Below are 15,729 nucleotides of genomic sequence, written 5' to 3'. Positions count from 1 at the left end.
TGCTTTTGTGCATGTGTGACACAGGACTCTATCTCAAAAAAGAAAACATCTAAACCAAAAACACCTAGACTTCCCTGGTGGTCCAGTGGTTAAGACTCTGCACTTCCAATGCAAGGGGTCGGGGTTCGATACCTGGTCAGGGGACTAGATTCCACATGACGCAACTAAAAAAAAGATGCTGCGTGCCGCAACTAAAGATCCCGCATGCCACAACTAAAGATCCCACATGCCAAAACTAAAGATCCCACATGCCACAACGAAGATCCCACATGCTGCAACTAAAACCCAGAGCAGCCAAATAAACAAAAACCCACCCAAATCACTGAGAAAGCTAAGAAATGAGGAAAAAAAGATATGTATGTATGTATAACTGAATCACTTTGCTGTACACCTGAAACTAACACAACATTGTACTTCAACTATACTTCAATTAAAAAAAGAAAAAAAAAACTATTGGGAATTCCCTGGCGGTCCAGCAGTTGTGACTCAGCGTTTTCACTGCCGTGGTCCTGGGTTCAATCCCTGGTTGGGGAACTAAGATCTTGCAAGCTGCATGGCACGGCCAGAAAAACCAAACCAAAGCAAAACAAAAAAAACTATTATATATAGCATGGATAAACAACAAGATCTACTGTATAGCACAGGGAACTCCACATATCCTGTGATAAACCATAATGGAAAAGAACATGAAGAACAATGTGTAGAAATGAATCACTTTGCTGTACAGCAGAAATGAACATTGTACAATAAATCAACTATACTTCAATAAGTTTTTTAAAAAATGAATGAGAGGAGGGCACTTCCCTGGTGGTGCAGTGGTTAAGACTCCATGCTTCCACTGCAGGGGGCACAGGTTCAATCCCTGGTTGGGGAACTAAGATTCCGCATGTCACATGGCATGGCCAGAAAAAAAAAAAAAAAGAGGAAAATACTAGTTAAAAGTGCAGTGTGGCACTGGTGGAAAAGTATGGGTTTTGAAAACAAATTTGAGATTTAATCTTGGCTGTGTTAATCACTAACAGTGTGATTCTGGAAAAACTATTTGGTTTCTCTGATTCTGTGGAAGTTATGTGGCCCTATCTTGGTGTACACCATCGTTATTGTTTTTATATGGTTCCAATGTAAATTCTTGATCTACCTGTGGAATTATGAAAAGCCAGCCAATTCAAGAGGGTATATATAACAAGTCACCATACTGTGCTAGGCGATGGGGGAACAAATGTGAACAAAACAGTTGGGATCCTTCTTGCTGTGATTAGAACTTAAAAATTCTAATGGGAAGGCACAATTAAGCACATAACATAAACAAGGAAACAAGGTGTTGCCATATTAATAGAGGAACCTACCTTTAGATGGAACAGATGGAGGCTTAACAGAGGTGGTGACTCCAGCTTACACCTGAATGAGCAGCCACCCAGGGGAAGAACCAGAGGGCAAGCCTTCCAGCGAGGGGGATTTGGAGTGGAGTAGAGCAAATGGGGCACTAGGATGAGACGAGGCTTGAGAGGAAGTAGGGAATGGATTATGCAGAACCTTTTCAATCATGGCAAGGGATCTGGATTTTATCCTAAGCACAAGGGGAAGTTTTAAGGAGGGAACAGCACAATCAGCTGTGGCTGAATTACTGCTTTGCATCAGGCACGCACAAGGAGCCAGCACAAACCTTTACAGGGTGAAATGGCCAGAGACAAACGCTCATGTTCCCATCAGAGCAGGGGCTGCTGCAGAAACGCCTCTCCTCAGTGCTGAATATTCTGCCACTGCCAACTCCTGGAAAGTCCTTGAGTTGAGAACGATACAGCTAATTTAGTAACTGGCAGCCTAAAAAGAAAAAGCTAAGTTCTGAGGGGCTGATAAGCCCAGGAAGCCACTGGAGGCACAGCTCAATTACACAGATGCATGGGTGTTATAAGCATTTCAACCACAGCAAAGAACCCCTCCCCTCATCCCCAGAGGCCAGGACTCCATCGTTTCTTAACCAAAACCATTTCTACTGAGACCCTTTTATTGCACAGAGGAGGAGCCACATTTAATTTTGCTTCAGCACCCATTTTCAATAGTGATGCCACCAGAACATGGATTCTTATGCATTTGTTTTCTAGGGCTGCCATAGTGAAGTACCACAAACTGGGTGGCTTGAAGAAATTTAACGTTCCAGTTTTGGAGGCTCGAAGTCCCAGATCAAGGTGTCCATAGGCCTGGTTCCTTCTGAGGGCTGAGGGAGAGAATCTGTTCATGCCTCTCCTTGTTTCTGGTGGTTTGCTGTTAATCTTTGACATTTCTTGGCTTGTAGAACTATCACCCCAATCTCTGCCTTCATCTTCCCATGGTGTTCTCCCTGTGCATATGTGTCCAAATTTACCTTTTTTTTTAATAAGGACGGCAGCCATACTAGAGTAGGCACACCCTAATCATCTCACTTTATCATCTCTGAAGATCCTATCTCCAAATGAAGTCACATTCTGAGGGGTTAAGACTCCAACACATCTTTTTGGGGTGGGGGAGACAACACACAATTCAACCCACAATACCTTAAAACACAAAGTCAAAAGTTAGCACCTAAACTCTGGGTTCAATGTACGTCAAGTAAGAGATACCAGAAATAAAAATTTTCCCTTGGCTATTTCATGCTTTCAGATTGCACTTCTTTGCCAAATAAAAAACAAAATTAAACGTTTGGGTTTTTGTTACTCTCTGATGAAATGCAGTAACTGCCATGTAAAGGGACCTTATCTGCAGCCAACGGCTAAAGTTTTTAATCCAATTGTTTAGAACAACTATGGAGAGACTAACAAATTAGAATTCTTCCAAGCTTTCTCTCCTAAAGAAAACTTTAAAAGGACCAAATCTTGACTGTGTCCAAAATATGCTTCTGTAGCTGATGAGAATTAGGAGAGCTCTTACACATAACTTGCTGTTGGTGTGAAGTGCTTGTCCTTTTTTTTTTTTAAAAGAAGTTTAAATCAAACTAAAGTTGACAAATGGGCTCTGCATGAATTTACTTTTGCTCTGTATATAAAGTGAGTCCTAAAGATTTCACGCAGGCTTTCTGCCACCAAAGACATAAATGTACAAAAAACTGCCACTGAAGAAATACATGTACAAAACTTTTCATCATATTAAAACCAGAATAATCAATGATAATGAATATAACAAAACTAGAATTTAAAGATTTAGAGAATGGGTATTCTGGTTTACTGAAATTTTGAAGAACCTGAGGGCTAACAATAAATATATTTCGTTGTACCCCTGGTTGCTTGTATAATTTTATGCCTTTAAAAAATTCACTATGGTGAATTATGCCTTGTATTGTCTGAAGCCCATTCCAGCAATCCACTGTCTCTAGGACATATCCTCCCCACAAATTGCTTTTCTGATTGAACAAGTCCCTTATTGGGACTTATTTTCTTATGATTTTCATTCTGAATGCGACCTCAACCCTACATCCCTCAAACTCCACTACTTTTAGAATTCCAGGAGTTTCTTTGATCAGAGTGAAATCTGAAAATTCCTATGAATCTTATTTCTTATTTTCAAGCATAATTTGAAGGTTGCTTATCTGTTTTCTAGGCATCAAAAATAAGAACTTGCTAATTTTAATTATTTGGCCACAATGTCTTCCTTTAGTTAATAAGGTCCTGAAGCTATTATACTCAAAAATAACAGCGAACACAAACAAACAGCACTTACTATGCAGGCACCTTTCTAAGGGATTTACAGATCATATGACACGTATAGGCATCCTTACTACACACGACAGATGAAGGAACTAAGGCACAGAGAGGTAACTTGTGTAAGATTACACAGTCATAGTGAATCTAGGATTACAAATCAGGACAGTCAGGCTCCAGATTCTGTGCTCTCAATCACATGCCAGACAGCCTCTCTTAAAATAATACAAGAGAATCTTTTCTGTAGTTGACGTTTTACGAAAGGCAAAGCAAAATATGGGAATTTGAAGTTTCATTCCAGTAACCACCACAGTATGCTTTTACCTCATTTAAAAGTTATTTTATACATTTCTTTCAGAAGCACATTGTGTAGTTGCATCAAAATTTTTCAAATCCAAAGAACAAGAATATAACTAATACAAATTTATTTTAAATAAGCCTTTGAAGCAGAATTAAATTGATAAATGAAGCCATCCACTGAAAAAGCGTTAAATCCATTTTGGCTATTATATTCCTTTACTTCAAACTTAAAGTAGAAGCATACTGTTTACTAACGTTTTTAAAAACTATGTCCAGATACAAATTAGTTTGGAAGTTCTTGAAAGTTAATGTGGAAGCAATTTGGGCTTTTCCACTATTTCATCATTATAGAACTACAACCACCTTTGAAGAAACACTGTTAGTAACATTTTGGACAATAAAAACTATAAACCAGATTGTCAGTAGAGGAACAACAAAAATATATGTTAGAAAATTCATAAACATACATTTATTCAGGAAATACAATTACTAGAGTCCTTAATATTTCAATGATCATTCCACATAATAAAATACTCACAACATATATTCTTTTAAGTCTACATCAAGTCATGCTGACATTCTTTTCAGATAATCCGTAGCCATCTCTTCTATTAAATGCTATAATATCCATCTGTATTGTAAACAAAGTATTGAGCCAAAGTACTTGAGCAAAGTAACTTTCAAAAATTTAGAAGAGGAAGACAATGTTTTGTTTTTTAAAAAACACATCTGAATTATCAAACCCCAAAGAATTAGGCCACTACAACCTAGTGTTATACTAATGGATAAAGTGGCCATATGAAGGTAGCACATAATTATCAATGAAAATATTTCTCATCTGTAACTTTTAAATATGCTTCTCAAATAATAAACATTTATTTTTGAAAGTTTTAAAGGGAAAGGGGGCAGAAAGATGACAGACATTAAAAATTTACATTTAAACTACTGATATTTTACTTAAAAAAAAAGAAAGAAAAAGGGAGGCTGTAGTTACTTCCCAAATAAGGAATGCCAAGTACCTTTATTTCCTAAAGAAATTACTAAGAAATTGTACCAATCATTACATTTGCAGCTATTTAGTAGTAGCTGTAAACTGAATTATTCTGATACTTCCAAAAGTGTACTTAGAGCATTTTATAAAGGGGAAAACAAGTGGTTCTCAACCCTCGGTGTCCTTTAGAACCAGCTGGAAAGCTCTGAAAAACTAAGCATCTGGCCCCACCTCAGAGATTCTGATTGAGTTGGTATCAGATGGGACTCAAGTGTCATTATTTTTTAAAGGCCTGCAGGGTATTCTAATGTGCAGCTAAGGCTGAGAATCACTGAGTCAACTCATTTTGAAATACCAAGAAAATAAATGGAAATTGGGAAGGGAAGATAATTTATATTTATAATTTACAAATCAAACACCTACTATATACTATGTACCTAGTTATGTTCATGAATCATACATTTATAAGATGAAAATTGCCTTCATTTCCTCACTATACTAGACCACTATCGTACATCTCTGCCACTGAATGACTGCATTTTTCTATGGTCAGGATTTAAAATTCTGGGATACGCTATGAAAACTGCATTAAAGAAAATAAACTACTGCTACTCATGCTCAACGGGAGCAAGCAAAACTACTGTATTTGGCTCTTTTAAGCTATCCATATTTTAAGAATTACAAATAAGTGCCAACCCACACAAAGAACAGATTGTGGATTACTCTAGAAGAAACAAAAAATAGCTTACTCAACTTACTAAGTTTCAACACCAAGAAAGGTTTAACTTGGCTGAAAGTTCTGAAACAGCTGAGATACTGAACCAGGAAGCTATAATTTATAATGAAATGTTGACACACCCTTAAAAGCTACTGCAGCTGTAGTAATACTAAGATTTCTTCAGGGTTTAGTTACCATGTAATGCAAGGATACAAGCATAACAATAATATTACTGTTTTTATATGCACCGATACCGCTCTTTAATATATAAAGCTCTACAACAAATACCTCTAATTATTTTACAATTAAATTAAGTCTGTAACTCTTCTACACTACTTTGGTCTCAACATTTTTAAAACATCAATTAATTTGGAAATATACAATTTAATAACATGATCCTATCAATAACAAGCACATTTTGTAGTGGACTGAAGACACATTCAACCATGCAATCCAGTGTTCAATACCTAAAAGATAAATAACAATGCTGACTTTTATTCTGAAAATCATTGGAAACTGGAATAATCTTTTAAGACTCACAGTGCTCACAAACATGCAGAAAAAGATACACATTTCCATTCTTCCTGAAGGAATGTCACAAAATGCCCACTCTTTACACAGGGTTGATAATTATTGTAAATTCCTTATGTATTTCAATCCATTATTTTCTTTCTAGCACCTGTCACTTAAAATTTTTAAAAGCCTGACAAATGTTCCTGTAAGTTGTGTCTGAAAATGAACCTTACCTCTTTAATTTCTGCCTTTAAAAAGACCTCAGTCACCGTCATCCACTAATAGCTGCCTTTCAGTAAAACAGTGACATCCAGTGGACAAATCAAAGTATCTCAGAATTCCCATCATTATAACTGAATCATAAAGATCACATCTCTAAATCCAACTAGTGAATGAGTTCTTACTCATTTTGACAAAGCGTCTGCAGATTCTTATGAATGTATCACCTCATGATTTCTATATATCTTAAATATACCCTTCTATCTTTTTCCTATTTAATATCAAGTCTTTAAATTGAGCTACTTAAGTGTGTGTAACTCTTTAGCCTAGTGAGGTTAAAGGTATTACTTTTTCTTCTTTGCTATTTCCCACCACTGGCTTATTAACTGGCTCATCTCTAGAAATGGAACGATGAAAATATAAGAAATATATTTAAATAAAAATGAATAGCATTAAAAAAATTTGCAAAAGATGAAAACTAAACCTCTTTTTGCATTTGTAATTTATGATATATTGTTGACTATAAATAGAAAGATGTTATCAGTATTGCTAACAATCAAATTACATTCTCTTGCCTCACTACTCAAATATTATGAAAGAATACATATTTTAGCAATGATTGTATCAGTGTTTAAAAACTTTTATAAATCAGTATAAATGAATATTCATTATATATTATGTTTAAATAAAAGTAAAAAACTTCCACTGTGCTGAGTTATAATTTACCATTGATAATATATATTATGTGTGTGTTCCAAATACAAAACACATCAATGTTAACATTGATAGTGTAATAAACTGCTGTAGCTGAGACTGTTATGTTTAATTTCTTGGAAAACCATAAAGAAATGTTACAGGTGAAAAAAAAAGCAAAGAAAAGAATGGAGAACTGTTATTTTTAAATAAGCAGCCAAATAAAGAAAACTTTTTTTCCCTAAAAAAAGGTTAAGAATGTAAAAGTACATTTTAATATTAAAAAAGCATTTTTAAAAATCTATAACAACTTTATGACAAAATCTGCATTTGTTGAAAAAGGCCTGTAAAAACAGCAGGACGGAATTGCCCTCATCACCTTTTTACTTTTTCTTGTCAGAAAAAAGTGTATGCATCTCTGGAACCATAAATGATGTTAAAATAGGCATTTATAAAATGGCAAGGAGGATTTCACGGGAAGTGTTTTTGTTTTTTTTTTTACAATCATTGGCATTGCGGCCATCAGTAGGTCACAAGTAAAACTTCTCTATCTAAAAGCAAAATGGAGTGTAAAGTTTTAGGTCTGTTGCCTGCGTTTTGCTGATCTCATTTTTTCAAAGCGTGACTCCATTTCTTCCAAGACCTTGGGTGTGTACCGTACTACTAATTTAACCTTTCCTTGAGCTGCTTTCAGCAGTTCTACAGCTTTTTCATGATGTTCTCCTTCAACACTCTAGGAAAAGAAAAACCACACAGACACAAACACAATTAATATCTAGGTTTTGTAAGTAACTCAAAATGAAAAATGTTTAAAATATACACAAGTAAAAAATTTTTAATGTTATATTTCAAACTATAAACCTATGAAATAATCCTGCTTTATCATTTTAATCAGTGTAAAATCCTCTGCTAAATCATATTCTGTTTGTAGTTTAGGAACTGGTTCTTTAGGTTCCAAATAATTAGCATATCAATCTACATGCCCTATTATTTCACTAGGTCAGAAGTAAATCAGGCAATTGCCATTCTATAAGACTAAATTGAGGATAGACTTTTAATTTAATGTATTGCCTTAACTACTAAGGACCTTAGTTACTTCATAAAAATCACACTAAGCATTGTTAATTTACATTGGAAAGAAGCAAAACACACCCAAAGTGCTTCAAAAAGTATCACTCTACTAAACAGTAGTGCCTAAGATTCCCCCAAGGGATTTCTAAACTACAAAGCTTCTTTGGTTTTTCCCTACATCTTCTGTTTCTATAACTCAAGTACACCCCCAAGTGGTCACAACACATTGCTACAAGTAGAAATAAAATGCATCCCTACCACTCCATTAACAGAAAGGAGTTGATCTCCTCGCTTGAGACCCCCGTGTCTATCAGCAATTCCACCTGGAATTATTCGGGATATATAGATTGGAGAGTTTTGTTCTTTGCCTCCCATAATATTGAATCCAAGGCCTTCTTCTGTTTTTGGGAGCTCAACAACTCGAGGATGAGAATGTCCTTCACTGGCAGCAAATGCAGCAACAGTAGCCTGAAAGAAAATTTTACGTACTTAAAAAAACAGGACATTTGTTCACTTCATTCTTTTTTTTTTTTTTTTTTTTTGCGGTATCCGGACGCGCAGGCTCAGCGGCCATGGCTCACGGGCCCAGCTGCTCCGCGGCATGTGGGATCTTCCCGGACCCGGGTACAAACCCGTGTCCCCTGCATCGGCAGGCGGACTCTCAACCACTGCGCCACCAGTGAAGCCCCTGTTCACTTCATTCTTTTGTCCCTTTTTAAAAAACACTTTTGAAGTAAATATTTTTGACGTCTGAATGCCCACAAATGCACTGACAGTGAAGGTAAGCTAAGCAGATGGTGTTTTAAGGAGGATGAGTGAAAAGCCTACCCTGGGATTATGCAGGAGTGTTAAGGTCGTTCAGGCCACTCCTAGGCCTTCCAGTGCCCAGAACTTCTGTGCAGTGCTTGGCAAGCAGGCTTGCTAGGAAGATGAACAATGTGCACACTAAAGAGAACCCCTCCCCTCACATGCCAGCAGCCCTGAGCTCTGGGGGCTGGGAAGCCTGGCCCCTCCAGGGGCTTCTGGGCAGGGCGCAGCCCACCTACGCAACCTGTACAGAGGCAGCTGTCCTTGTAATGCAGTCATTCTGGCGGCTGTACTATTTGCACTGTATACTAACTCATCAAGAAATAACTCAATATTGAAAAAAAGAGGGGTACACAGAGTCAATGTGAATTGTGAAACAGAGCCACATCTTTAAAACTTTCAAATTTAGACTAATCTAGACTAATTCTAACAGAGTTGAGATTCTGGGTTTCATTTTGCTTTTAAAGATAATTAAGTAATCTGGTACTCTTTTTTTTGTGTTGGATCAGGGTACGTGAGCAAACATGGGAAGGAAGAGAGAAAGAAAATCAAGATTTGTTGAATACCACCACATTCTAAGCTCTGAAAGAGGCCTCATTTTACAGATAATGGAACTGAGGCTCAGAAATTCAGGCAGCTGTGAAAGTCAGCAATTAAACCCAAGTTTTAATCGTTTTTTCCTACTCTGTCAAATAATACCCACATGTTTAAGTGTTTGTACTCAACAGAGAATCCAATACTGCCTTTTGTGAACCAGTAACTATCAATGAAAAACTACCTATTAATGACTAGTTCTAGTTTAAGTCACCTACTGCCGATATTAACTTATTCTAACCACATATGATGGACACTGAGGTCAATGCCTGAATTATCTGAGGAAAATACTGGCAGAGAAAAGCACATAAAACCTACCACCTGCAGCTCTGAAGAGGTAACCTCCTATTTGCAGAGTTAACGTTAAGGAGAAAGTGAAGCACAACTTGGAGGGAGTACCCCAGATCTACCATTAACTATTTGTGTGGTTTGAGGTAAGTAACCTAATCTGATGCTTCCCCACCAATAAAGTGAGGCTAATAATTCATACCTCAGAATTCTGATGAATATTTAAATAATGATATATACATTACATATAGCAACTATGTATATATGTATTATTTGTGTGCAAGTATATTTTTAATGCATCATCTAAACTGCATAAAATATCTTTTGTAAAACCAATTAAAAAAGTCCTATTTCTCAGGAATCGAGAAGTTTAGTGTACCCTGAAAGATACTGTTAGTTTTCAAAATAAGCCTATCGTGAATCTAATAATTGCACATTTTAAACCTTTAATTTATGAAGAATCCTCTCCCTTTTAATAAATGAAAAAAATGTACCTTTGCAGTCGCATTAGCTCTCACTTCAGGACTGCTACTGATGTCCACAGTCTCGTAAACATGTTCATATACCTGCAAAACCCGAAGTTATTATTGCGATTTTAAATCTCAGAATATACCATGTTTGAGCTCTTTGTGAAGTTACTGAATGTGTTAAAATTTTAGACAAAGTTATGCATCTTTGTAAAATGTTTTTCTATTAGAAATTCCAAAAACAAGAGAGGCAGGTTCTAAAGTTCACTTTTTTAAGAAACTCTGAACCCAAATTTCAGAATATTACCTTACCCTAATTAACTCAAATTTTTAGTAAATTTTAATACCATTTACTCACCTCTCTTACAGCATTGCAGAATTCACTTTGAAGGACTCTTTGTAAAGCCTGCAGTTTCTGTGGCGGTACCTCTCCACTCCTTTGCAGTTTTTCCAACAATTCAATTGCTCTACAAATATCTATAGTTAAACAAACACACACTGATAGATAATTTTCTCAGAATATTCTCTAATATTTATTTCTTTTTTGGCCATGCCACGCGACATGCAGGCTCTCAGTTCCCCATCTAGGAACTGAACCCGTGCCCCCTGCAGTGGAAGCATGGAGTCTTAACCACTGGACTGCCAGGGAAGTCCCAGAATACTCTCTAAATGCTTGTGTAACAGCGCAGCATTTAGGATTCATTCCTTAACGACTAACAAGAAATACGTATAACACAGAGAGAAAAAGCATGAGTATGAACTTGTGTGTGGTATGTTTGTGTGTGTGTTCATGTATGGAGGATGGGAATGTAAAGTCTGAGAAGAATGTTAAATTTTACTGTGGATTAGGTATACTGATGTTGCACCAGCATAAAATCTGGAAAACAGCACCTTTGAGAGACACAGGAAAATCAAATATAAAGTACTAAATGTCACAGGAAAGGACTGGAGCTCAAATGTCATAGACACATGAACACTGTACCGCTTCAGAAAAGCTGACAGTATTACCAGAAGCTATTTAGTCAATAAAAATTTACCTACCATCATTAGTAACCAAAGCACTGAACAGTATAAAACAGTGTGCTAGTGAAATCACTGTTTATTTCCCAAAAGGAAACGTAATATGTATGTAGATAGGAAAACTCTTCAATAATAGGTGCAGTTACTCGCAGGAACACATTTAAAACAATGATAGAAGTGAGTAAAATTAACTGGTCTGTTTTCAACTTAGGATCATTAACACAGTGTATTTGGGATACACAGTGTATGGGATTCTACACATCTATACAGATACATTAAGCATGTTAGGCAATTCTCATTGGGAAGTGTGAGGCTAAGTATTTTAGGAATTAAGAAATTTTATAAGATTCAGTCAAGTTCCAACACTGTCTAACTCTCGTTGGAGTTTTGTTTTTAACTTTTTTGTACCACAGGGGGCTATAGTACTCTATTATTCTAAATTGTTTTGTATTTTCTAAACATGTATTTGACTGAGCTTGTCTTTATTAAAACACTGTGCATCTGGTCTCAGTAACAGCTGTGTGATCTTGGGCAAGTTACTTAACCTCCCTGTGTCTGTTTTCCACTGTAAAATGGAAATAGCAGTATCTCCTTTATAAGAATTACTTGAAGACTAAAACAAAAATACACGGTAAGGGTCTGGCATATAGCGAGCATAAATGTTATGTTACATCAGGACCAATTAATCATAAGAAACAAGGGATTCTACACATCTATACAAATACATTAAGCATGTTAGGCAGGTCTCATTGGGAAGTGTGAGGGTAAGTATTTTATGAATTAAGAAATTTTACAAGATTCAGTCATGTTCCAACACTGACTATCTCCCTTGGATTTTTGTTTTTAACTTTTTTTGTACCACAGGGGGCTAGAGTACCTATTATTCTAAATTCCTTGCCTCCTTTTGTCTTAAATGGAAGAAGTTCTGAATTTTATATTATACTGAAGGACTGGAACTTTTTTCTTTATAGAATTCGTATGTGTTTGCATCTGGAAACCTAGGAATAAATTGTAGTGAAGAAAGAAGTAGATTCTTCAATTTCAGGTAATAAAAGCTTAAACTGTTGTTAATCCAATGCAATGGAAAAAGACTTTCCCCATTCTGATCTCCCACCACCAGAATGGCTGGTGAATGAGGAGTGCTGGTTCATCAAATATTCTAACTTACAAAATTACAATATGTAAGCTCTATAAAAATTTCCAATTAACAAAAAACTGAAAAAGTAAAATACTCTTTACTGAACCTACACTGTACCCAGTATGTGCTCAAAGGGGTTCCACTGAATCTTGTTTTGACGACTTTGAAGGCATTCAGGATCTTGATCATATGCACTATTTTTATATTGTAGGATTGCTGGAAGAGTTTCTTAATAAAGTCTGTTAAACATAATGCTAAGTATTAAGAATCAGAGTTGGTGTAATCTGACTTTCTTATTCTGCTAAATGGCATCCACTGTCAGTTCATCCTACTAAGGTTCTGAGCTGTGGAACTACTGTGGAACTAAAATGAACTCTTAAATAGGAGAAAACAAAGCCATGACTACCAAAACTAAATGCCAGAGGTGAAGTTTCATATTTTGTACTGCACTTAAAAATACAAAAGACCGCCAACATGTTAGAATCCTACACCTGGCTTTCAAAGAAAAACACCTACTCCTGTTAACACCAAACAAATTTGTTCCCATCTACAAAGCACAGTGTCATTGTGTTCAGGGAGAAGATGTCACAGTCTTAGGCCTAACTTAGCAAGTCTTCCCAGAGTAGCTACTCCTCTGTCAAAAATGATACTTTAATTAATGGTCTGGTGGGCTGGAGAAAAACAACATCACTTGTAAAGAGACTTACAAATAGTGAACACCATAAGGGATAAACAATGTTAAGCGTGCACTAGTTTGTGTGAAGGCATGAGGAAAGACTCCACATACAATTCTAAAAATGTATTCCTTTCTTAGAGCAGAAGTTAATATTCAGAGTGTAAATGCAAATGCTAATATTTTCAAGATATTTTCAATCTCCATCCTATACTTTGTTTACTACTAGAACTCCAAATGTTTAGTTTGTACTTTTTGACTCTTACCGATGACTTCTAATACTGGTGTGTCAAAAGTATGCTTGAAATTATTTGAAATAAAGCATTTGGGGAAGAGTGGAATGCTGAAAATCTGCAACAGGACCCTTTAAGGCTCATAGCCTTGTACCTCCACTGGCTTTTCCGTTTCTAATTACTCAGCAGAACGGGTTTTATTTTCCTTGACAGCCTGCTCTAAAAAGCAAGCCACCAGCCAGTTAGCAATCGTAGGATTTGTAAAGAAGGAATAAGGCTGCACTTTCAAGTATTTTACAATCTATCACGATTCCGCCTAGTTATGTAACCTTCTTCCCAAGACCAGCTCAGTAGGAGTGTTTTTAAAGCACCTTCTCCGTACCCGGGAGGGGCCCCACAGCCAGGAAATACCCCCAATACGAATACAAGTGAGGTTGTGGTGGAAGTAATGATGCGTTTTGTGCACAAATAAGGGGACGCGGGAACGTTCTGTGGGAACGCGCTGTGTGTCCGGGCTGTGTGGGTGAAGGCGGGGACACTGGGTTGTGCACGCACCAACACCGGGCAGTGTGTGTAGCCTGTCCGAACTGGGCGTGTGTTGTTTGCTCAGCTTGACACATCTCTGAACGCTGCGTCTGCCGTGCCCACCCAGGGAGAGCGTGTGCAGCGTTGTGTCCGCGAATGCAGACAGGTGGTGGTGAACTGTGCTGTGCTCCCGAACGGTTCGTGTGAACACAGGACGGGTCTGAGGATCAGTCAGGAACAGCAAGCGGCCTCCCCGGGGCCGGGCGCAGCAACGTCGGCGGCCACCGGCGCCAACGCGAGGGACAACCTAGTTCCGGGTCTCGGAGCTTGGCTGCCCCACGCCCCCCGGGGATAAGGCACTCCCCAACTCCCTCCGCCCACGTCGGTCCCTGCCTCGGCCCCACTCACCCCTCTCCAGTCGCACAGGTTCCCCCAGCGCCGCCATCTTCTCCCTTTGCTTGTAGACCCACAGGAAATGACGACACAGGGGCTGAGGTGGAGGGGAGGGGCCTAGCGGGAGCCAGGAGCTCGGAACAGGGGCCGGCCAGTATCGCGAGAACGGGAGCGGTGTTTCCGAGCGTCGTGGCCGTCTCTAGAGTACGGGGTACCTATGTGCCGGGCTTCCGAGGTCGGTCTTGTGCTGCAGCTGCAGCGGTCGTAAAGTTCTCAAATCCCCCGGCCAACTACGATTGAAAAGAGCCCCTTTCCCGACTCGTGCCCCCTGCGTGGGGATTCAAGCCTTATCCCACTCTCTTGGGAACTCTTGGCTCCACGTGGGAGAGTCTGGATTCTTGTTCCACCTTGACCATTCGTGGCTCTGTGAGCCTGGACTGCTCACTTATCCTCTTTCGGCCTCAGTTTCCTCCTCTGTCCGACAAAGAGTCCTGTCTCCGAGTTCTTTACATTCTTAAACAATGAGATTCGATGACAGGTGTGTAAATGAAATATAAAGTCTCCATTTGTGGCTGCATTGCTTTAATTGATTTAACAATCCAAGGCATGAATTTTCCCTAGAAATCTGTTTGTGAATAAGGATGGAAAGTGCAAAAAGCATGAAACATACCTGGGTGAGCGAGAAAATAAGGCACTTTGGTGCACCCCAAAGCAACAATTTAAAAAAGCTGATCCAAAATCTTATGTAAATGAAATATTGGGAAGCAAATAATATTCTTAACACATTATAGATTCTTAGGGCCACTTTTGAAATTCATGAACCAAGAAAAGTTTTAGACCTTAGTTTAAGTGAAATATTAATTTGCCCAGTATTCAGATTCCACTAACATTTATTTGAGCGCTAGTCTATGCTGACAAACAACTTTTCAACACTTCATGACAGGATTGTTTTAACCTCCTGGTTGCCCCAGATCCACCCTTTCCATTCAACTATAATGTTTTCTTCTAATCCATCCGAATGCCACCATTATACTCTCTTTTCCCCCTTGAACCCTGATCCCATCATCAAAGGTTTCTGTACAAAAACTTTCAATGGCTTCTCCTCTTGTTTCCTCTTTCTAAAGCCTTGCATACTCTGAGCCTAACTCATCTATCTAACCTCATTTCTCATTATCCCTCCAATGCAATAACCACTCCAATAGAGGCAGAATATTCAAAACCATGTTTCTTCTTGCTTCCAAGTCTTCATTTATGTCGTTTTTATGTGGAATGCCCTTCCGCATTTCCTCTGGTTCTCCAAGCTGTATACATCCTCAAACTGAACCCATCTTCCAGGGCTGCAGAAGACATGCCACTTCTACTAAGCTTCCCTTTCTCCATCCTCTTCCCCTTCTTTGGCCCCTAATGGCCCTTAT

The 15,729-nt window shown here is 38.1% G+C and overlaps 1 protein-coding gene across 1 annotated transcript; it reads right to left on the bottom strand.

Moving 5' to 3' along the window:
• Window positions 1–5,690: 5,690 nt before the first annotated feature.
• On the bottom strand, window positions 5,691–14,481 carry LIN7C (lin-7 homolog C, crumbs cell polarity complex component). The gene is made up of 5 exons (XM_030864843.2): window positions 14,330–14,481; window positions 10,691–10,809; window positions 10,360–10,431; window positions 8,435–8,644; window positions 5,691–7,838 (listed from the first exon to the last, which is right to left on the bottom strand). The coding sequence occupies exons 1-5, from the start codon at window positions 14,364–14,366 to the stop codon at window positions 7,683–7,685; spliced, it is 594 nt and encodes a 197-aa protein (XP_030720703.1). The 5' UTR covers window positions 14,367–14,481; the 3' UTR covers window positions 5,691–7,682.
• Window positions 14,482–15,729: the final 1,248 nt, after the last annotated feature.

This window comes from Globicephala melas, chromosome 8, assembly GCF_963455315.2.
Source record: "Globicephala melas chromosome 8, mGloMel1.2, whole genome shotgun sequence".
NCBI classification, from domain to species: domain Eukaryota; kingdom Metazoa; phylum Chordata; class Mammalia; order Artiodactyla; family Delphinidae; genus Globicephala; species Globicephala melas.
The sequence above is the reverse complement of the archived record's forward strand: the minus strand, read 5'-3'. Positions and strand labels throughout refer to the sequence as shown.